General features: G+C 43.3%; 1 protein-coding gene across 1 annotated transcript in view; it reads right to left on the bottom strand.

Annotated features, from left to right (window-relative positions):
• LOC138489003 (von Willebrand factor D and EGF domain-containing protein-like) overlaps positions 1-22,967 on the bottom strand; it is a 3,370,177-nt gene that overhangs the window by 2,674,516 nt on the left and 672,694 nt on the right. Inside the window, exons 4-5 of the mRNA XM_069616529.1 lie at positions 9,134-9,190; positions 8,418-8,650 (exon numbers count right to left, since the gene is read on the bottom strand). Of these exons, the coding sequence (XP_069472630.1) occupies positions 8,418-8,650; positions 9,134-9,190 (290 nt within the window). The remainder of the gene's footprint in view (positions 1-8,417; positions 8,651-9,133; positions 9,191-22,967) is intronic.

The raw sequence follows: 22,967 nt of genomic DNA, 5'->3' as shown, positions 1-22,967 counted from the left end.
CGCTGTTCAATGTTGCTGTTCATGATTGGTAAAATTATTTGTCAACATAAATACTCAGTGTAAAAGTCACTGTTTGTCTTCATACATTTTTATGGTGTTTGGGTTGCGTCATTTGATAAATTGTATGTTCTGTAGAAAGACAGTGTGATTGTGGTGTTTCAGCTGTGCATATTTACAGCTGAACAGATCTGCAAAAGGCAGTAGCCCAGCCTCGTAGATAAGTTGCTGGGGTCACAGTTAGCACTGTCAAGGTTCCAAGTGTAATAAGCCTGGTAACATGTATTTAGAGATGACCCTAAATAGAATACAAGTGTTAGAGGGGAGCCTTGTCACACCATATAGGGCATTACCATAATAACGCCATGCCACTTTACCCCCAAAAGAGAAAACCACAAGTTTAGGTATAGCCCTCTGACAAAATCACTAACACATCTTACCTCTCCTACTCCTAAACTTCCCTTGTCTCCCTCCCCTTTATCCCAATTTTAACCTAAATCCGTTTTTTACACATAAAGCTCACCCCTATCATTACACTTTTTTGCCTTTATTTCATTATTTTTTCTGCTGGTCTGTATTTTTTTACCCACTCTATTAATTCTGGCGATATTTGTTCATCTTTGTAAATTCAGTTGTTATTATTTTCTGCAATATTATCACTGGATAACGAAAATATCCATTTGCGTATCAGTCTTTGTCCCGCACACATGGGCAGTCCAGCACCAAAATGCTATGTCAATTCTCTTCTGAACAAGAGTACCAACAGCAACCCCAGACAAAGGTTTCAGCTTTTTTGGCCCTCATCAGTGAGGTGGAGCTGTGCCTCTCTTAGCACACTGATACAAGAGAAGGCTACCTTACACAAACTAATCTAAATGCCCAATATGGCTTGTAGCTCAATTTAGTGTGGTTTTAAAATGTATATGTGGAATGCCTGACAGTTACAGATTCATTCACTTCCTGTTCTATTTTTAGGAGAGAACTGAAGACTTATCTCTTAATCTAATTCTTGACTTGTTACTGTTTCTCATTTTTTGCATTTGTGTTCGAAAGGAAAATAAGTTTGCTCGGCCATCCGAGTGTCTTCAGTGCAATATAAACAATCAAATTACATCAAATCTGTACCTTATGGGCTGTAGCCTATGTATCTATTCCTGCCATAGCAGAGCGGTGTGGGATCTACAGTGACCCAAATGAGTGCATGGCCTCATATATAGTATCGATTTCAGGACCTACCAAAATCTGTGAAAACGGAGGACCTTCCCTGACTGCAGAGAGTCACATTCATTTTAAATCTGATAGTTGCAAAATCTATTATTTTCTGGTTTCAATTAGCTTGAGTTTTTTTGTCCCTACAGACTGAAATAGTTCTAGAGTCACAGGCAAAGGTCCTCACAGAATGGTTGCTGAAGAAATCACACCGACAATTGGTGCACATTAAAGAGGATGTAGCTGCAAGCCCTATCAGGAACCATCTGTGGCTCGGCCCTAAACATTGAGCATTCTCATCTGAAGGAGAACCAATTTATGCATGTGATTCTGGAAGAATGGACATGACTTATAGAGGTGGGCAAGCCTGGTGAGAACCCGGGCTGGCCTGGGCAGAAACAGTTGCTCCACCCCAACCTCATTTCGGGCCGGTACCCCCGGACACCATGGGTCTGCCACAGGCCCCACCATAGCTGCCCAGTCTCTAGTCCACATGATCACGTTGAGGATTGGAGGATAAGAAATAAAAGCAGAGTAGTGTTCGGTGCGTGTAGGCCCACCCACCCACCAACATCCAAGCAATGACTTCCTGTCCCACCCCCAACAAACAAAATTGGCTCGGGGCTAAAAAGGGAATCACAAGAACAGCCTTATTTTTTTGTTGTTGTTGTATTTGTACGGCACTTATTCACCAAGCTGTGTTTCAAAGCTCCCACAGGGCAACAGGGAGGGAACATGGGAATGCAAATCAAATAAAACTATGAAACATAGAGACAGACTTACTAGGCCTTGTGAGCATTCAGAACATGTAAGTGCAGAGAGAGAAGGGATGAGGGAGTGGGGGGTAAGTGATAGGTGTATCAAGAGAAAGTTCTAGGGAGTGAGCAGCTGTAAGTGCCTAGTTGGAGTGGTGAGCTGCCAATAAATAAGTGCAGGCCTGTGGTGGCATAGTCCAGTGGGTGCCAAGGCAAGTGCCGCGAGTGGGTGGATGCAGAACGGGATTGGGTATGGGAGGCCAGGACCCAGAAGGACACATAAGGGCCCTGGTCACCAGTCTCAGCAACTGTGAGGTTTAGCAGAGAGGAGGTGAAAAGGAAAGTCTTGAGGAGCTTCTGGAATTTGAAGAGATCCTGCTCAAGACGAAGAGGAAGAGGGAGTCAGTTCCATTGGTGGAAGCCTGCTGAGGAAAGAGATCAGCCACAAGCTTGCTGTTTAGGGATGCACTTGACACACGGAAGGCGGTAAGGGTTAACGGTCGCCGGTAATGGTACCGGTGACCGTTAACCCTTACCGCCTTACTACGAGGTCCCTTTGCGGGTAGGTACTTTAACGCCTGCTGTTTAGCAGGCGTTAAAAACCAACCTGCAAAGGGACCAGGGTGCTAATTACGGTAACGCAATTTGCGGCACCGTAATTAGTGCCTTCCCCATTCCCATAGAGCCCTATGAGGCAAAAATGGGAATGGGGAAGGGCAATGGGGGAAGTGGGAATTACCTCCCTGCCAACCTTGGAATAGGGCGGTAATTCCACTTTCCACCAAGGCGGTGCCGGTATTTTACCCGCATGGACCATGGTGCTAATAGCACCTTGGTCCTCCTCCTACCGTGCAATGAGGCCCATAGAGTTGGTACTGGAAGAACGTAAAGATCTGGAGGGAGAGTATTTAGTGAGAGAAAGTTGTAGATACAGTGGTCCCCAAGCCCAGACAGCCTTATGGATGATGAAAGGATTTGAATTTGATCCTTGCAGCAACCGGGAGCCAGTGGAGAGTTTTTACGGCTGGAGTGATGCAGAACGTTATTGGGTGTGGGAGTACAGGACCCAGGAGGACACATAAGGTCCCTGTTCACCAGTTTCAGCAACTGTGAAGTTTAGCAGAGCAGGGAGGAAGGGAAAGAGGAGGCGAAAAGGAAAGTCTTGAGGAGTTTCTGGAATTTGAGCAGATCCAGCTCAAGAGGAAGGGGAGTCAGTTCCATAGGTGGGAGCCTGCTGAGGAAAGAGATCAGCCACAAGCTTGCTGTTTAGCGATGCACTTGACAAACATAGAATTGGTACTGGAGGAATGTAAAGATCTGGAGGGAGAGTAGTTAGTGAGAGAAAGTTGTACATAGAGTGTTCCCCGACCCCAGACAGCCTTATGGATGATGGAGGGATTTCAATTTGATCCTTGCAGCAACCGTGAGCCAGTGGAGAGGTTTTAGGGTTGGAGTGATGTAGTCCCTAGGCGTGAGGCCCAGGATAAGTCTTGCAGCTGTATTCTAGATTAGCTGGAGGGGTTGTAGCAAAGAAGAGGGTAGATTCAGGAAAAGGCTATTGCAGTAGTCTAGCCTGGAGAGCACCAGAGCTCTGGAGACCTTTAGCTTCTGGGGGATAGTGAGGAAAGGAAGAATTCCTTTGGGGAGGTGGAGTTGAAAGTGGGCCTTCTTAGCAAGGTCCTGAGTGTGAGGGAGATAGGAAAGAGACGAGTCAAAGATGACTCCAAGGTTTCTGGCTTCATCTGAAGGAGAAGGGGGGGGCATAGAAGTGAGGAAAAGAAAGTGAGAGCAGGAGTCCAAATAGGAAAAATCTCAGTCTTGCTGGCGTTGAGGCAGAGATCATTGGAAGTACACCACGACTGGATGGCAGATAGGCAGTCAGGAATGATGGCAGAAGTAAAGAGTGGGTCAGAGGAAAGCTTGAAGAAGAGTTTGTGCAGGCAAAATGGAAAAGAATTCACTAAAACCGAAAAAAATAAATGCAGCCCTGATGGGGGCTCAGTAGCACAAATTAAGCTAGGGGAGGGTTACAAGTGAGGGGGTGCCTGATGAAGGAACAGGGGCAATTCACTCCCTGTCTCCATGTTCTTTCAACTTCTTGCACATTTCCCTGGTGTTGTTGTCTGCTCCATAGCTAGAACTGCAGTGAGATGTCCAGTATTTAGCAAGTTGCCTAACATCTCCTGGACAATATCCCACGTGATTCCTGTCCCATTAAAGGATCAGCACTCTTATCCAGCTGAAGGCTGCATGACATTGGTGCTTCAAACTTAAAACCTTCGAAGTAAATTTTGGTTTTTGCAATTGTTATTTTGCTATGATTAAATTGAATTTCCCATTATTGCTCTCCTATCACATTAGCCTTTTTATCTTCTAGTTCACGGGTGAGTGGTTTTAAATTATTCCATTCCAGGAGGTATAGGGCCATGCTCTGGGCTTGGCCCGTGGTTGGCTCCTAGAGCCAATTAATTCCCTGGCTCCCACAGCTCTAATGGCTTACACCCTTCTGTTTCATAACCTTTATTTCTTCAAGAAATAACACAGTTCTCTTGGAGGAAGGTGTAGAGGGTTTCAATAGAATGGGGTATTCTTTGCACTATGCAAAACGGATGTCCCACTCCCCGCCATATCTTCCTTTTTTTCAGCATTTCTTTTCATTTGCTCTAAGAAATCTGACTGATTTTACTATTTCCAAATGAGGCACTGGGAGTAACGCAAGACTCTCGGAAACCATTGAGGTAGAAAGGGGAGCAAGACAAGGGTGCGTAGGGGCTCTCCTTTTCTTCAATTTCTTTTTAGCGGACATGGGTACTTCTCTACTTCTGTGGAACCATCTGCATTGGCCAGCCCAGAGTTGAATGGAAGGAAGATCTTTTGGCTGGCTTATGTAGATGATATTGTTCTGCTGGATAGATAGGCAATTGGGCTCCAGCGTTTGCTAACTAAGCTGAGTGAGTATGCGGGAATAAATAAGCTTTCTATAAACCCAGCCAAATCAAACATTGTGGTTTTCAAGCACTGCCAAAAAAAAATCAAATATTCAAACTGGACTCTAGACGGCCAAAAGATTCAAAGGATGGAGGTGGTCAAATACTTGGGGTATAATATCTATGCCTCTGCCGCCCTCTATAAAGTTGAGGCTGAGATTGCAGTAAAGATAGCCCAGGGTGCAGCACAAATGCTCAAATTGAATTATAAGTTCTGTAAATGTTCCATCTCTCTGCTGGTCCGATACTATCTGGCAAAAATAGTTCCTATAATTCTCTATGGATTGGAGACCAGACCACGCTCTGGTTCATTAATTGGAGCACACTCGAAGGTCAGCTATGGAAGAAGGTACTAGGTCTCCCTGCCTACACACCATGTTGGAGCCTTAGATTCGAACTCGGTTTAAAATCATTGGGTTGCATGGCAAATTCGAGAATAATCTCCTTATATCGGGAAATTATTACCGGGAAACAAATCAATCTCTACGGCGATATTAGATGTCATAAGCTAAAATTTGCATCTGCAATCTTGTCATCATTAGAGAAAAAGGTGAGAGAGTGCCAATTCAAAATTGGCCTTGATATAGAAGATCTTGGTCTCCAATCCATTGAGGGTTAAGAAGAAACTAGAATCCATTGATTGGATCGAAACAATTGAGAACATTAGAATGTTCTCACCTTCTAATACCTTTCTGCAGGGTGAGAAGAAATGAGGCTGCCTTTCTAGCTACCTCATGAAATTTCCAGAGAGCTCGATGCGCAATAATTTTCTGAGGTTAAGGTTCAAACCTGGTTCATTGTGGAGAAGTTCTGGCAAGTCGAAAGCAAGGAGACAGAGCAAAACAGCTCTGTAAAATCTGTGCCATTCCAACAAAGAAAACACTTAAGCATTTATTGATGGATTGCGAAGGACTCACGTCTAGCCCTCTTCAGGAGATTTGTGCGACATGAAGAAACCCTCATCTCACAATCTTTCTGGGATAGGCTAATATTGGGCCACAATGTTGCATTAACATCTGCAGTGGTACGTGTATTGAAGATGTGTGAAATTATTGTTTAAAAATTGATTGCAGCGGCAATTATGAGGAAGGTTAGAGAATAGAAACTAAAATACAGCAAATAAGTTGTTGATAAATGGAGGGAAATTTAAATTTTTTGTATATTGTTAGCTGTGTTTGAAATGTTATATTTTACTTTGAACTGTTAAGTGTTTGTAAAAGATTATCTTTTTTTGTTTTTTTCTTTTCTTTTTTTCTTCTGGAACTTTGTCTGTATTTTCTTCTGTGTTTTTGTAAAGACTCCTTGTGTCAAACAAATAAATAAAAATAAAAAAATAACGCAAGACTGTTAAAACTTGGAGGAGCAGCGGCTGGCCGTTCCTTGTGAAGGTGCTCTTAGGTGCCCCCACTGAGTGGCCTTGTAGGTGCAAAATGCAAGGTAATAATGACAGAGACGAGGGGGGGGGACTTGGCACTCCAGTGGGATGATTGGAAACTACATTCAATTTGGAAACCGATCTCGGACTGGAGCCGTGGATTAGGTGCAGGCAGCTGAACAGCAATATCACGGTTCATAAATTGGCCCTATCAGACGCGCAGGGCTTTAAGTAGGCTGGGGCCTGCCGGGGCTGGGCCTCAGCAGGCTCTGAAATTTCGTTTTGAGGCGGGGCCCTGCCGGGGCCCACTAATCTCCCCTGGCAGCCCCGGCCACTACACGAAAGGGCATTTTTTTCTACAGCCTGAAGCTCTTGCTCGTGTGCAAGAGCTTCAGGATTCAGAAAAAAATGCCTTTCAGCCATAAAGGTGGCGCCGCACCTACGAGGCATCCCTTTAATCAAGTGATGCACGTGGGCCGGCGCCACCATTATGGGGAAAACGTGAGGCCGCTGGAAGCAGAGGCCTTGCTTTCTAATTACTGAAGCTCCCGCGGATTCGCGGGAGTTTCAGTCTTTAGGAAAAAGGCCTCTGCTTCCAGCACCCTTGCAGCCTTGATGGTGAAGCTGCCCCTACCCAGCTGGCGAGGGGCAGCACCACCATTAAGGCTGAATAGGCGAGGCGCTGTCCCCTGCCAGGCAAGGCTATAGAATATAAATGCAGAGATCAGCACCCTCTCCATCATAGGGGAGAGGGTGCTAATCTCTACAAAAGGCTGCCTGGCAGGGGTGCCAGTAGACCATCAAGGCCCCCGCTGTTAGGCCACGCCCCCTCTATGAGCCCCGGCTCGATTTGTAGTGCCATTTAAGGCACTGAAGACACGTCTCAAACTGCATACATTCTCCCCTTCAGGATCGGGCAAGCGCTGAAGGCCCTGTGAATGGCACGTGTTGCCTGAGCGTCCCGCTTCCTGTTGATCCCGTTTATGTTTCGAGGCACGTGCGGGTAGGTCTCAACGGCAAGCTATTCCTGCGTCTGTTTCTGGCAGCTAAATGGTGGATTCCGCTGATGCGGGGGTAACAAAAGATGCAATTTAAAAGCGTGTCACTGTCCAAAGAACAACTTTCCCTTACCCCCAAATAACACCTGACGCAGGTTTTTGAATCTGATTGTCTTGACCAGGCATGACTGGACTGCCAAGGACGTTCCTGCCCTACACGGCTGTCGGCGGTAAATCTCTTTGGTTCATTAACTCACAACATCTAGCCAAGTTATCATGGTAAGAAAAAAAACATACATTTGTATTTTCTGGAAACGCGAATGTAAAGCATATGGTTTTTGTTTTTCACTGAAGTGTGACTTCCTTTTCTTGTAATGCACGTCACGGAAATGGTGATCATCTTGGCATACATCCCTACTTCCAAAGTATTAACGGGGTGCGTTCAGTGAACGTTCAAGCTCGCACTTATACTGTCACTGTCAGAGGTCTTTCGAACTGCAAATCTTCAAAAGCAGGATGATCACCATATACTTGCTATGTTGGGCAGATTGGATAATACTCACAGGCAGTGAGCAAATCATGTATAGTACTGCTGTCTTCGCTTTGCACTTGCCTTGGGGGGATCTTTTAACCATTACTGCGGCCTTGTCCCGCAGCACTCGCATTGACCTAGCGGTGCAAAAATCACGTGTGCATCGTCGATACCAAATGGATGGGCAAAATGTAGACACACCCGCCCCTGAAGTTTTTAGAATATACAAATCCGAAAAAAAAAATATTCAGTAACTACCAAACAACTAGCATGAAAACGGACAATAACGTTAGGAATTGCAAAATTATTTTTGTTGTAACTGAATGAACTATATATACTTGTGTCTGTGTTCATGAACACTTTGAATTTATACGAATGGTTCAGTTTAAAGTCTACAATCGCTACAATGCTAGACAAAAACAGAGTTTACCAGAGTCCCATTTAAAATCTGAGAAAAAATACAGATACAGAGAACACGAGTTAATACCAAACATGATGCGGCGCACTGCGGGTTGGTCCCAGCGCAATGTGTGACCTTATTTATTGGGTTCAGGACAGCATTACCGTATCTCCCAATCCGAAATTAACACCATCCATCTCGACAAAGGAGAATGTCTGCAGAGTTGTGTCGTGGAGTATCTCCTCTTTCATGTTGAATATCGAGAGCCGTGACCAGACCACAGCATAGCCCACAGGGGTGTCGGATGGAAACCTGCTGAAACTGCATTTTAAATGCACACTGTTACCCATTAACTCAGGTGTGATCACCGGGTTTAAAGGATGGGCTGGAAGTTGACCTGAGAAGATAAATTGCAAGGAACAGCATTAAAGCCCATGAACGCTTTTTGCACGTAATCTCTGCATTGTCTAAACATGGAAACATAGCCCTTTTGTAATCTCAAATGTGTGTTTTCAATAAAATGTAGATTAACATATCCACAGAAATATATTGCAACACATTCATTTAACATTCCAAGCACAAAATATTAAAACCTATAATTCGTTTCAAAATACAGACTATATAAAGCAAATGTGTTGTGCGGAAGTGGGTGTGGTTTGAATAAATATGCTTAATTTGTCTGACCAAATGTGCAATATACCTGTTCAGAAGTTGCCATCATATAATGAATACAAAGCAATGCAACTTGGCCGCCAATACAATTTTTCAAACGTGTTACCGCATAATTCATATGAATCAGGGTCCAACATAGCCATGCATGCATATATGTGTTCAAATGTGTCCACAGTATAATTAATATCAATACGAGTAATCTATCCACCTTGGCAACTTCCATCGTCTTCCTTTAGTCCATGGCGACAGGATTTTTGTTTGGACTCTGCAAAGGATCAGAGAGGCATTCGTATTAATCGCAGAAGCACATTTTGTCTAAAAATGATACTATGCATATGCTTGTGACAGAATTAGGGTAAAATACGGGAGACTTTTCAATTGGGTGCCCAATATGCAAGCGAAACATGGTTAGCTGCAACCCCAGTTGATACAGGTGTTATCCTACAGCTATTACTCATTTGTACACAAAGAAGGAGGTTGAACAGTAATGATTGTGCTAGTCCATTCACAATTTACATTGGATTGGAATAATCCATGATATGGTACAATTACGTACAATTTTTGGTATGGTTCCTAACAATTCAAGCTACTGGTTGACCATAAAGGAGTAGGGTGATGCCTTTATACTTATTCATACATATAACTAACTATCTGTATCCATCACAGTAATATTCACAATTGGTAATCATGTTTATGATGATTGTGTGCCTTTCAAAAACTGTAGTCAACTACCCCTCTAATGTTGGCACTTTGAATAACCCAATTTTATGGCATATATCCTGAATCGTACAGTATTAACATCATTCCAGATTGAAAAAGGGCAAAAACTCCAAAACATCAACAATTAGATAGTATCTACTTGGCATTAATCTGATCCTTCTTTCCCTTCTTCATAGTCACCTCTCGTGTTTAATGCATCTTATGGTTCTCAAACCTTCAAATTATGCATTGTGCAGCAAGGCAGGCGTTTATCCCACCACACCAATAAAACATGCAGCAGTAGTTCTCCATCGTCCAAGTGTGCCAATGCAATAAGTTACATGTCAGCACTAGTAAAACACATTCATCCACCACTTATCTTCTCCTGTTAGTATTGTGCCGAACTTAAAAATCCTTGGACTCACCAATAATACCAAGAGCTTGGCATATTGGTTTGTTATTTAGCTGCACAATGCAATAGTCTGTTATGGCTGAGCTGTGTTTAATGGAAACATATAGACATTAGATTTAGTGCTATAAAGTTCTCCTTCTGGGTGTTAGAATTATGTGGGAAAGCACTCACCCATTGAGTACTTTGCAGTCTTTGCTACTCAGTAGTGGCTTCTCTCACTCAATTCTATAAGCTAAATCTAAAATAACCTTGTCAGTCAGGCATATTATTCACACTACCCACACTCGTGTTGTGAAAACATAAAAATTGATATGAGGCTGGGAAGCCCAAAAGAAACACACCAACACAGGTTACAAAGGACATACAAGTGCTTTATTTAAAAGCTACAACAGTTACCAAAGTCAATTGACAAACGGATAGCTATTCGGCTCTCAGAGTAACGTAACGAACTTCAACGAGGGTTCGATGCATTAGTAGAGAGACCGCACATTGGAATACTTGGGTTTTTATATCCTTTATCCAGCCCTTGGCCAACACCCTCGCGGGTTAACCATTCTTGGGACCAGGCCTAGGTTCCTTGCCAGGTCAATCCTATAATGTATGCATTTTGATCAGTTCCGCTGATACAGTTGTTCATTTGCACATAGGTCACTGATAGGACAAGGTCTCAGTTCGCGACCCCGACAAGTGGCCTGCAGGCATATTAATTATTCGTGTGTGCGGAGGTCACAACGGCCAGAATCTCACTCAGAATGTCATTCGGCCTCCATTTTGATGTTCAGGGTGACTTCCACATTACAAGAGAACCTAAAATGGCGGCTAAATCCAAGATGGCGACTACCTTTTCGTTAAGGTCAAGACCTTGCCGCGGAGTCTGTTTACATGATATTTTAGACAACTTGGCGTAGGCCAATACACATTCAAATACTGCAATAGGAGGCATAATATCATTTCAATTCCAACAGACCCTCCTTTTGGCCTATGCCAAGTGCTAATATCATTTCTAATACTTTTGCAAATAACTCCATGTACTGTCATCCATACATCCCAAATCATTGTCTGTAACATCTATAGCCATTAGGTCGTTCATCAGAACCTCTTGTAACACAAACTCTTTGGATGCGGTATCTGGGGCATATATTCTATGCCCTTATGTGCTCACTGCTTGGGCACAACATCCCCCTAGCATTCCACATATACTAGGAAGACATTGAAAACAGCAACAAAGGAATAGCAGGATCCCCAAAATAACCAGAATAACAGAAAGCACCTTCCAACCCCAAGATCAAAAAGAATCCCAGAACCAGGTGCTAAGATTCCAATCTCCTACAGGGAAATGTACTTCAGAACTAAGAATATGCAAGTTCTGTATTGCTTTAAAAATTGTCGGCAAGGAACGAAAACACAGCAAGCGGACCCCACCAATTTGCATACTCCACCTCGTTCTGCCAAAATGACATCTAATGCCATCCGATTTTGGAGTGCTACCAATCTTATTGCTTTTTGTTCTAGTGTCATATTGTAGAGTATGTCAGTGGTCCGGTTGATCGTTCTCTCCAGTACGCTTGCTTATCCCTTAATGTTCTCAGAGTTTGTTATTTGTCCCCAAAAGGGCACAACTGATTTTGCTATATCTCCCAATACTTGCCCACGGGTATCTCTGTTCTTGTCCCGCCGTGGGCGAGCCTTAGAAACCTCCAATGTACTAGCTACAAATACCCCGGGTAACAGGATTCCTAAATAACAGGTTCCCTGCCAATCCTTGGGCAACCAGGGAAATGCTAAACTACCACAAACAAAATAAACAGGCCCCCCTACATACAGAGGCCTGTTTTCTCCAGTCAAATTTACAGTGTTCATACAACCTTCAAAATCTCCCATTGGCCGAGTGCCATTTCTTTGTACACAAAAGGGGACCGAATCAGGGCTATGATTTATAGAGTAAGAAGGAGGCACGGCATCCTTGTTGCCTATCGGAGCCATTTTAAAGGAAATCAAAGTTTGAAAAGGAAGAGACATTAGGTTTACTTCTATTCGCAAAAAGCGAGCATCCCAGGGGAGTTAATTCACGTTTCTCGAAATCATTCAAATTAGTTCCATCAAAGTTCCCTGAGATGCTATCATTCCAACGGCCAAAGAATAGTGCTCTAAGAGAGGCATAGCAAGCAGTCGTTAAAGGTAAAGGGTGAATATACCATCCTAGTCCCTTGTTCCCATGTTGCGGTAAATGAGTGCAAATCCAACAATTACACTTATTAAAAATGGCATGCGTTGCATTCATTACTATCATTAGAGTGTTATTATGATACTTTTGTCTATGTTGGGAGTCTCTAGGGGACAGAGTATGAAGGTGTACAGAGGGAGTCAAAGCAGTTGGTACAATCTTGGTCGGTAGTACAGGTTTTAGAGGATAGATTTCTTCAAAGTACCAAAGTCCTACAGCAGTAATTGCAAAAATAACAATTATCATTATCAAAACACAGCAGTACGTTTTTGGGGCCCAGGCACATTGTTCATTGTCCAAGTTGGTCACCCCCTTATTCACAAGTCCAATGCGGGGAGCAGCAGTGGAGGTGGCAGGCATTGTAGTTCCTCAATCGACGACCCCAATGTTCGTTGCTGGCGACGCTATGGTCGCGCGATTTCTTAGTCCTTCCAAACCCTAGCCAGCAGAATCCCTTTTCTTCCTGTTGTTCAACAGAAACTTTCTTATACAAAAGAAAACTGCCACTAAATCTAAGATGGCGACTTACATTACTTTTCGTTAAGGTCAAGACCTTGCCGCGGAATCTATTTACAGGATATTTTAGACAACTTGGCGTAGGCCAATACACATTCAATTACTGCGATAGGAGGCATAATATTATTTCATTTCCAACAGACCCTCCTTTTGGCCTATGCCAAGTGCTAATATCATTTCTAATACTTTTGCAAATAGCTCCATGTATTGTCATCCATACATCCCGAATCATCGTCTGTAATATCTCTAGACATTAGGTCGTTCATCAGAACCTCTTGTAACACAAACTCTTTGGATGCTGTATCTGGGGCATACATTCTATGCCCTATTGTGCTCACTGCTTGGGCACAACATACCCCTAGCATTCCACATATACTCGGAAGACATTGAAAACAGCAACAAAGGAATAGCAGGATCCCCAAAATAACCAGAATAACAGAAAGCACCTTCCAACCCCAAGATCGTAAAGAATCCCAGAACCAGGTGCTAAGATTCCAATCTCCTACAGGGATATGTACTTCAGAACTAAGAGTATGCAAGTTCTGTATTGCTTTAAAAATTGTCGGCGAGGAATCTGGTACGAAAACACAGCAAGCGGACCCCACCAATTTGCATACTCCGCCTCGTTCTGCCAAAATGACATCTAATGCCATCCGATTTTGGAGTGCTACCAATCTTATTGCTTTTTGTTCTAGTGTCATATTGTAGAGTATGTCCGTGGTCCGGTTGATCGTTCTCTCCAGTACTCTTGCTAATCCCCTAATGTTCTCAGAGTTTGTTATTTGTCCCCAAAAGGGCACAACTGATTTTGTTATATCTCCCACTACTTGCCCAGGGGTATCTCCGTTCTTGTCCCGCCGTGGGCGAGCCTTAGAAACCTCCAATGTACTAGTTACAAATACCCCGGGTAACAGGATTCCTAAATAACAGGTTCCCTGCCAATCCTTGGGCAACCAGGAAATGCTAAACTACTACAAACAAAATAAACAGGCCCCCCTACATACAGAGGCCTGTTTTCTCCAGTCAAATTTACAATGTTCATACAACCTTCAAAATCTCCCATTGGCCGAGTGCCATTTCTTTGTACACAAAAGGGGAGCGAGTCAGGGCTATGATTTATAGAGTAAGAAGGAGGCACGACGTCCTTATTGCCTATCGGAGCCATTTTAAAGGAAATTAAAGTTTGAAAGGGAAGAGATAGTTTATCAGATGGCCTAATAGAAGCGACATTAGGTTTACTTCTATTTGCAAAAAGCGAGCATCCCAGGGGAGTTAATTCACGTTTCTCGAAATCATTCAAATTAGTTCCATCAAAATTCCCTGAGATGCTATCATTCCAACGGCCAAAGAATAGTGCTCTAAGAGAGGCATAGCAAGCAGTCGTTAAAGGTAAAGGGTGAATATACCATCCTAGTCCCTTGTTCCCATGTTGCGGTAAATGAGGGCAAATCCAACAATTACTCTTATTAAAAATGGCATGCGTTGCATTCATTACTATCATTAAGGTGTTATTATGATACTTTTGTCTATGTTGGGAGACTCTAGGGGACAGAGTGTGAAGGTGTACAGAGGGAGTCAAAGCAGTTGGTACAATATCGGTCGGTAGTAGAGGTTTTAGAGGATAGATTTCTTCAAAGTACCAAAGTCCTACAGCAGTAACTGAAAAAATAACAATTATCATTATCAAAACACAGCAATACGTTTTCGGGGCCCAGGCACATTGTTCATTGTCCAAGTTGGTCACCCCCTTATTCACAAGTCCAGTGCGGGGAGCAGCAGTGGAGGTGGCAGGCATTGTAGTTCCTCAATCGACGACCCCAATGTTCGTTGCTGGCGACGCTACGGTCGCGCGATTTCTTAGTCCTTCCCAACCCTAGCCAGCAGAATCCCTTTTTCTTCCTGTTGTTCAACAGAAAATTTCTTATACAAAAGAAAACTTTCAATCACTTCTCTTTCCCAAATGCACGGAAAGACCCGTGCCGTAGTTCTATTTTCTTCGTCAAAGATTGTACCTGGTGGTACCCAAGATTGTTTGATCCGAAAACAAGGCGTTGTCACTTCCTGAGGGAAGCGACGTATCGGAGGCGACGGAAGTCGCAGAACTCGAAACAGTGTTTTCCGGAAGTGATTTTTCAAGAGAGTGCGGAGACGAAATTGACTATTCCCCAAGCTCCACGGGCTCAGAGAAATTCTCCGACGCACTCACAGCGCTGTTTGCTACTCCAAGATCAGAGACTGTAGCATCAGCGCGGGGTTCTGCTTCTTCTGTAACGTGTGGCGTCGGGTGAGGAAGTTTCTTGACGTGCGTCGCGTGGATCCAGTGTTTCTTCCCCGCCACCCGCACTGCTGTCTGGGTGACCAACAGCACCTGGTAGGGTCCCTTCCAACGAGGAGCGAGACAGGAAGACCTTTCGTAGGCCTTCACTAGGACCCAACTTCCAGGCTGTATATCGTGTCCTGGGCCCGTTACCCGTACAGGTAAAGCTGAAAACACCTGGTGATAAATGAAATACAGGTTTTTAGTTAACTGGTTACAGTAGTCTACAAGCAATACATTTTCAACCTCTCTCAGGGCTTTAGGTTTTGGGAGACCCCAAATATTAGCAGGTCTTCCCATCACTACCTCAAATGGAGAAAGCCCAGTCTTAGTTTGAGGTGTGGTACGCATAGCCAATAATACAATAGGTAAGGCATCTGGCCATTTCAGCTTGGTATCGGCACATGTTTTTGCAAGCTTATTCTTTAAGATACCATTATGTCTTTCCACCAACCCAGCACTTTGAGGATGTCTAGCTGAGTGAAATTGTTTCTCAATGTGTAATGCTGTGCATATCTGCAAAATTACTGCTGCAACAAAATGAGGACCATTGTCCGACCAAATTACCCTTGGGAGCCCAAATCGAAGAAAGAATTATTATTATTTTTTTTTTTTTTTTTTATTTGCATTTGGTTCATAATACACAACAATTCATGCAGAACCTTTACAAAATTTAAAATATTACAAATAATCATTTTACAATTACAAAAATAGCTCTAATTCATTCTCAATGTGTTTACAAAAACTTGCCAATTCATATATTAAGGGTTTGTGACATCCCTGCATCATTCTGGTCCACAAAACTTTAAGGCAGTCCTCAAATTCAATTTCCGCAAATTTCCTCAATTTGAGTGTCCTTGTATTCTTAAAATGCGGACAATCAGTATAAAATGTTTCAACGTTTCGTACGATTCATTACATTCAACAAATCGACATCCCTCGCGATCATTTAATTTATTCATTTCCCAGTTTTTAGTCCGTTCCCGTGTATGGTATAGATTTAATCTAAAGCGAATATATACCTTTCGGATATTTTCGCAAGGGAATAACAAAACATGGTCATAACGTGGAATGCGCTGTTTTACATGCATACTGTATTCCTTATACAACACATAGGTTTTAATTAAATCAATAGTAATACACCAATCCATTTCAAAAAGTTTTTTCTTAACAAAACCGGGACGATATTGCATGTCCTCAACGGTTGTATTTATATTATCTAAAATTTGTTGCATTTTCAATTGATAATTAAAAAGGGATTTTGGAGTTTGCATGCCCAACATTTTATTTAAATCGATATACAATGAATTAATAGGAGGATAATGAATTTTAACGTAATTGGACAATTGTCTCCATTTCCAACGAGTTGATAATGAAACCAGACCCAGTTCATGTCGAATAATGGCATTAGGAGTTGACATCGGGAGAAACATTGCAGATTTTAAAAGAGAACCCTGTATACTATCAAGCACGCTAGTCATGTCACACAGACAAATATCTAATGTGTACAATATGACACTTTCGACTTTTAATGTCATGAAGTCTATTAGCGGGATTAAAGAGAATTTGCAGTATTGGCTATAAATCCTTTTCATTTGGGACAACAGTGGTCGAGTTTTATTTCTAATAATGTTTGACCATGCGTTAATAGAAAGAATTATTTTACCATAATCTTTGCAGTGGTCATGGCGGTAGCATCTTTAACGGGGAAAGCCTCGACCCATTTACTGAAGGCACAAATAATTACAAGAACATATTTCAGATTGTTACACCGTTCCATCTCAATAAAATCAAAGTGAATGACCTCGAAGGGAACAGAAGGGGGCCCAAAGCTTCCCCTTGGAGTTACTGTCCCCTTACCCACATTGTGCTGTTAGCAGATCATGCAATTCCGGACATGATGTTTGACAGTCTCCGGAATCTTGTTATTCACCCAAACTTGTTCTAACATTTTTTTGTGATCTCCTGAGCAAACACATGTGTAGGACCGTGTGCCATCGTAACCATTGCCAGTACATATGAATCAGGGAGCAACCATTTTCCTTCAGATGTATCTACCCAACACCCATCATCATCTAGTCTCCCCATTCCTTCGGCCCACCTTCTAGATTCTTCTACTGTAGCATCAGTTTGAATATCCCGCACAGACCCAATACCTTCATCCATTACATAGGCATCTTTTGTTTCCCTTAGCGCATACATGTCTGTGCTAAGGTCTGTGGCCGTTTGCCTGGCTATCAGGTCCGCAAAGGCGTTCCCTTTTCCCACATCATCTATGACCTTACGATGTGCTGCACATTTCATGATCGCTAACTGCCTAGGGAGCGAGAGTGCCGAGAGCAATTGCACTATCAAGGGGCCATGCTGAATCTTGGTCCCATGTGAGGTCAGGAACCCTCTTTCCGACCAGAGCCTCCCAAAGTTGTGAGCCACCCCAAAGGCGTACTGGCTATCAGTATATATATTTACTATATGCCCTTCGGAGAGTTCACAAGCTCGGGTCAATGCTATAATCTCTGCGGCCTGCTCGGAATTATGCAAAATTCTCTTAGTTTCAACAACTTTACTCAATGCAGTAACTGCGTAAGCAGCTGTAAATGTACCATCTGAAAGTTTGAAGAAGGAACCATCACAAAACAGCTCCCCTTCTGCATTGTCCAAAGGAGTATCTATAAGATCTATCCTGCCCTTCGTTTCTTGTTCAGTGGTATACAGGCAGTCGTGTAATTCTTCGTCACCGCAAACAGTGTTTTGCGGGAAAGGTAAGAGTTCAGCCGGATTAAGAACACAACACCTCTTAATTTGAATGTGAGGGGCAAACAGGATTAATTCATACCTTGTTAACCGTGCAGAGGTGAGGTGTTGCGTTTGGGTTTTGTTCAATAGGATATCTACAGAGTGAGGTACCATCAAAATCAAATCTTGGCCTAGGACCATTCCCTCACTCTGTTTTACAGACGCGGCAGCAGCAGCGACAGCTCCCAAACATCTTGGCAAAGCGCATGCGACAGGATCAAGGGCGGAGGAGTAGTAGCCGCACGGCCTATTCTTCCCTCCATGTTCCTGTGTTAACACAGCCAAAGCACATCCATCACATTCATGCACAAACAACACAAAGGCCTTTTCATAAGTTGGAGTACCCAGAACCGGTGCAGAGCATAACGCGGTTTTGAGAAGCTCAAATGATCGTTGATGCTCCGATTTCCATGGCAGTGGCAGAGAAATGCCCTTCTTCGTCAAAGCCAACATCGGTTTTATCACTAGCGAAAAGTTTGGGATCCACAACCTACAAAAAGAAGCCATACCTATTAAGGCTCTGACTTCCTTCTGTGTATTTGGAACAGACATGCCAGAAATGTGTTTTATTCTTTCAGGTGTCAATCTTCTCCCCTCCTTTGACAGGAGGTACCCTAAATAGGCGACCTCCTGACAACAATATTGAAATTTTTTGAGCTAAGCTTTATGACCATTTTTAGCTAGATGAACAAGCAACAGTAGAGTGCTTTCTTTACAAGCACTTTCAGAGTCTGCAGCCAAAAGCAAATCATCAACATATTGAAGCAGCGTACAAGTAGATGGCAATTCAAGGGTGTCGAGCTGCTCTTTCAAAGCTCTACTATAAATGCTTGGAATTTCAGTATACCCTTGAGGTGCCCTAGTAAATGTAAATGAGCGTCCCCCCAAGGTGAACGCAAACAAATATCTACTTTCCTTATGTATAGGGATGCTAAAGAAAGTATTTTTTAAATCCACAATGCTGAAGTGCGTAGCCGTAGCAGGGATCATTGTCAATATCGTCGTCACATCAGGCAGGATTGGAAATTGTGGGGTGACAACTCTGTTAATAGCACGAAGATCAATTATGAACCGGTATGGGATTGCATTGTCGCCTTTCTTATATACAGGCAAGATCGGACTGTTACACAAACTGCCTGTAATCTCCTCGATCACCCCACGATGCACAAAATCGGAGACAATGCATTTTAAAGCACGCTCGCCCTCAACTGATATTTTATACTGCGTAATGCGTGATAGTTTAACTCCATGTTTCAAAAGTATTTTAACGAGCTCAATCTGTAGTACCCCGACATCATTGTCGTCAACCGCCCATAAACATTCCGGGACAATGCTAAACTCAGGAGGTAAAGGTCGAATCAGAAACTGAGAATTAGGAAGTTGCTGTGGTGAAACTGTCAGACGTACTCCATCATAGGAACAATGAATTACTGCATTCAATTTCTTTAACAAATTCAACCCCAGCAAATTCTCTCCACAGTTCGAAGTCAGAAGAAAAGGGCAATGGTCCGTAAAAGGACCCAAAGAAACAGACACTGGTGAAGAAACCGGACAAACAATTGGTATACCAGAAAACCCTACGGAAACATTGGTTTGCCCTGACAGTGGAATGTTTGGAACCCGAGAATGATCAATGGAGCACTTCTGTGCTCCAGTGTCTATCAAAAACTGGTGTTTCCTATTCCCTACTAATAATTCAACGTAGGGGCCTTTCTGATTAACGGGAATAGGTGAAGGTTCAAAACCCTGCTTCGGGCAGTCCTAATGAAATAGAGTATCGTCAGAAGGAAGCTCTTCAGAAAGGTAGGCAGCAGAAGGGTGATCAAATATGTTCCTCGAGTCTACACTCGAGGTCTGATTTTCCCGTGAAAAAGGTTGCTGAGGATCTTGCAAAAACTGACCTCTATCAGGGCCCCCGGCTCCAGGGCGGTCCCTGGGTCGTCTACCCATACTCCCAAACGCACTGTTTGACCTTTGTCGAAGGACCGGGCACTGTGCTCGCCAATGACCTTCCTGGCGGCAATAAGCACATTGATTAATATTCACAGAACCCAAAGGAGTATTTCCTTTTGGGACATACTGACCTCTAATCTGTGTCGTGCCTCCTCTGGGGTTTCTAACAATTTGTTGTAATAATACTTTGGTTTTCAAATCTCCTTTCCTCTTTTCTATTTTCTCCTTCTCATTATTAACACGGTTCTCATAATACTGAGCCATGTGCAAAACCTCAGATTGAGATTTTGCCTGCCAAGCGCTCTCAGAGGACATAATCTGTGACTGGATGTCGGGCAACAATCCACGTACAAATTTGTCCACAAACAACCTTTTCCCAGACTCTGTACCCAAATCCTGTCCACTGAAGTCAGAAAATACCTGCTCGAATCTGTTAAAGAATTCGGTGGCGCCTTCAGTTTTCCCTTGAACACAGGCCGTAAGCTTGTCCCAGATAATTCTTTTCTCTGGAATTATAGTTTTTAATTTTGCGACAATTCTATCAGGCAAAGTAAGTATTACCTCTGGTGGTTTCTCACCTGCTGTTCTTTCCCCATCAACCCTAATCATATTAGCACACGTATCTCCCAACCCTGGCACATCGTCTATCGTCCGAACCTGCTTCCATACATCTACGGGTAGGAGTACAGGGAATTGCAAGTCAATATCACTTAAGGTGAACACAGAGGACTGCAAGACGGACTCTATCTCTTTGTAAAACCCTGTCGGGTTTTTCCTGATATCGGGAACTGATTGTCTAATAGTGTTCACTTCCTGTCGTGAAAACAGGACGTGAACGAATTTTGATACATAATGCGCAGGGATATCCACAGCGGGTGCACCAGTCCCAGCGTTGGCGGGAATCTCAACCTTTGGGACAAAGGTCGGAGGAACCTCTCTCATAGGCAACTGAGATATAGGTACCTCCGGCCGCTTACTAAGCAACAGAGCCAGGTCGAGCGCTAAGGCAGCCGAAGAAGTGTCGGGCGAAAAAGCCCTATTACAAATCCTCAACAATTCTATGGGGCAACTAACCTTCTTTCTTACACATTCTTCTTGCAGGTACTGTACCATTACCTGAATTACCTTTCTTTGCATTTCTACTGTATACTGACTATACGTGTCATATACTTCATCTGGCGGAATCGATGAATCCGAGATCCATCGAATCGCATCTTTGGTACAAATTCTTACTTCCTCAGGTGCCGATCTACGACACGGAAGGAACCGTTTCTGTACATACATACTATCGTCTTCGTCATCCTCATCTCGTGACTTTTCAAAGTCCTTCCTATACCCAAACAATTTTTCAACATGACCATATACTTTCTGCTCTGTGTCCCTCGAAAGTGCCAAAGCATTTCGATCTCTCACCCCTTGTGGAAGATCAGAATTTTGTCATCTACCCCACATCACACATAAATGAGTCCCCAAACCTTCGATAAAAACATTTTTCTCGGGAAAACTGTTCAAATTAGATAATGTGGAAAAAACATTAACTTGATCACCTTTCTCCATACAGTGCTTAGCCCATGCAAACAATTCCTGTTTCTTATCTGCAGAAACCGTATTACGAGTGATGATCTTTGATCCTGCACCTTGATCAACTTTAGTCAATACGGGACTACTTGGGAGCGGAGGTGCAGGTAAATTTAATAAAGGTGTAACTATCGGCGCTGGAGGAAGGGGCGGTGCGATAGGTGGAGGAACAACAACTAGAGGAATAGGAACAATAGGTTGTACAGGGGGAACAGGAATAACAGCAGGAACAATAGCAGGAATGGGCAGAGCGCCCAAAAAAGGATCATACGGAGGTGGCGCAGAGGCACCAGGCCTGCGTTCGTTTAACAATTTTTCAATAAATTCTTCGGAAACATGGAAATCTTTAGAGGGGTACATTTTCTGGATTCCAAGTGAAAAATCCCTATCCATATTTTTAACTGATTCTGAATGTTTTTCTTTATCATATAACAACGCTTTTTCGGCATTTGTTTTATGACGGCGTGCATATTTATCCCTACTTTTAAGCTGCTGTAACGCTTCTTTTTTCCAATTCTGTAAAACATCAAAGGCTGCAGGTCTAGCCTTCTTTTTTAGCAAGACTGATTCTAGGTATTCAATACGGGGGATCTCAAAACTGCCGTTGATTGGCCACTGAAATTCGGAGGCATGTCTGGTCTGTCTGTGCCAAATCTCATTAAATACTATACTACCAATGCCATACTTACAGTACATAGTACATGCCGGCGACCCCTCCTGTGGTGCCGGGCGGCTAAATTCCAAAGATTGTCAATCGCTGCGGAACAGAGCCCTAAAGCAGCCAGACAATTTCCCAGGTATTTCACAAAAAAATTGGTGTTACCTGGTCAATAATTGTGTCGGCAGATACAATACACCAAATTCAAATTGTCAGGGTTAAATTAAGAGCCGGGTCACGACTGCACCTGACCAAACCTAAGGAGGACCGTACGGTTTATCAAAGAACTTACCTAACGAATTTTACCTTGTGTTTGGTGGTTTCGACAAATCTGCCCGCCTCAAAAATGGACCCTCGTCAAGATGCCGTGTCAGACTACACGACTATCGTCCAAGGATCGGATCGTGCAGCGCTGCCGAGGTATCGCGTCTCATTCGGTCGGGCCCGCAGAATCACACCGTCCGATCCCGGTTCGATAGTCTGCGTCAACCTTCAATGATCCGGCATCAATCTTGAGGGTCCCTGTTCGGGCGCCAACTGTGAAAACATAAAAATTGATATGAGGCTGGGAAGCCCAAAAGAAACACACCAACACAGGTTACAAAGGACATACAAGTGCTTTATTTAAAAGCTACAACAGTTACCAAAGTCAATTGACAAACGGATAGCTATTCGGCTCTCAGAGTAACGTAACGAACTTCAACGAGGGTTCGATGCATTAGTAGAGAGACCGTACATTGGAATACTTGGGTTTTTATATCCTTTATCCAGCCATTGGCCAACCCCCTCGCGGGTTAACCATTCTTGGGACCAGGCCTAGGGTTCCTTGCCAGATCAATCCTATAATGTATGCATTTTGGTCAGTTCCGCTGATACAGTTGTTCATTTA

This window comes from Ambystoma mexicanum, chromosome 9 (assembly GCF_040938575.1).
Source record: "Ambystoma mexicanum isolate Mex_15411 chromosome 9, UKY_AmexF1_1, whole genome shotgun sequence".
In the NCBI taxonomy this organism is placed as follows: Eukaryota; Metazoa; Chordata; class Amphibia; order Caudata; family Ambystomatidae; genus Ambystoma; species Ambystoma mexicanum.
The sequence above is the reverse complement of the archived record's forward strand: the minus strand, read 5'-3'. Positions and strand labels throughout refer to the sequence as shown.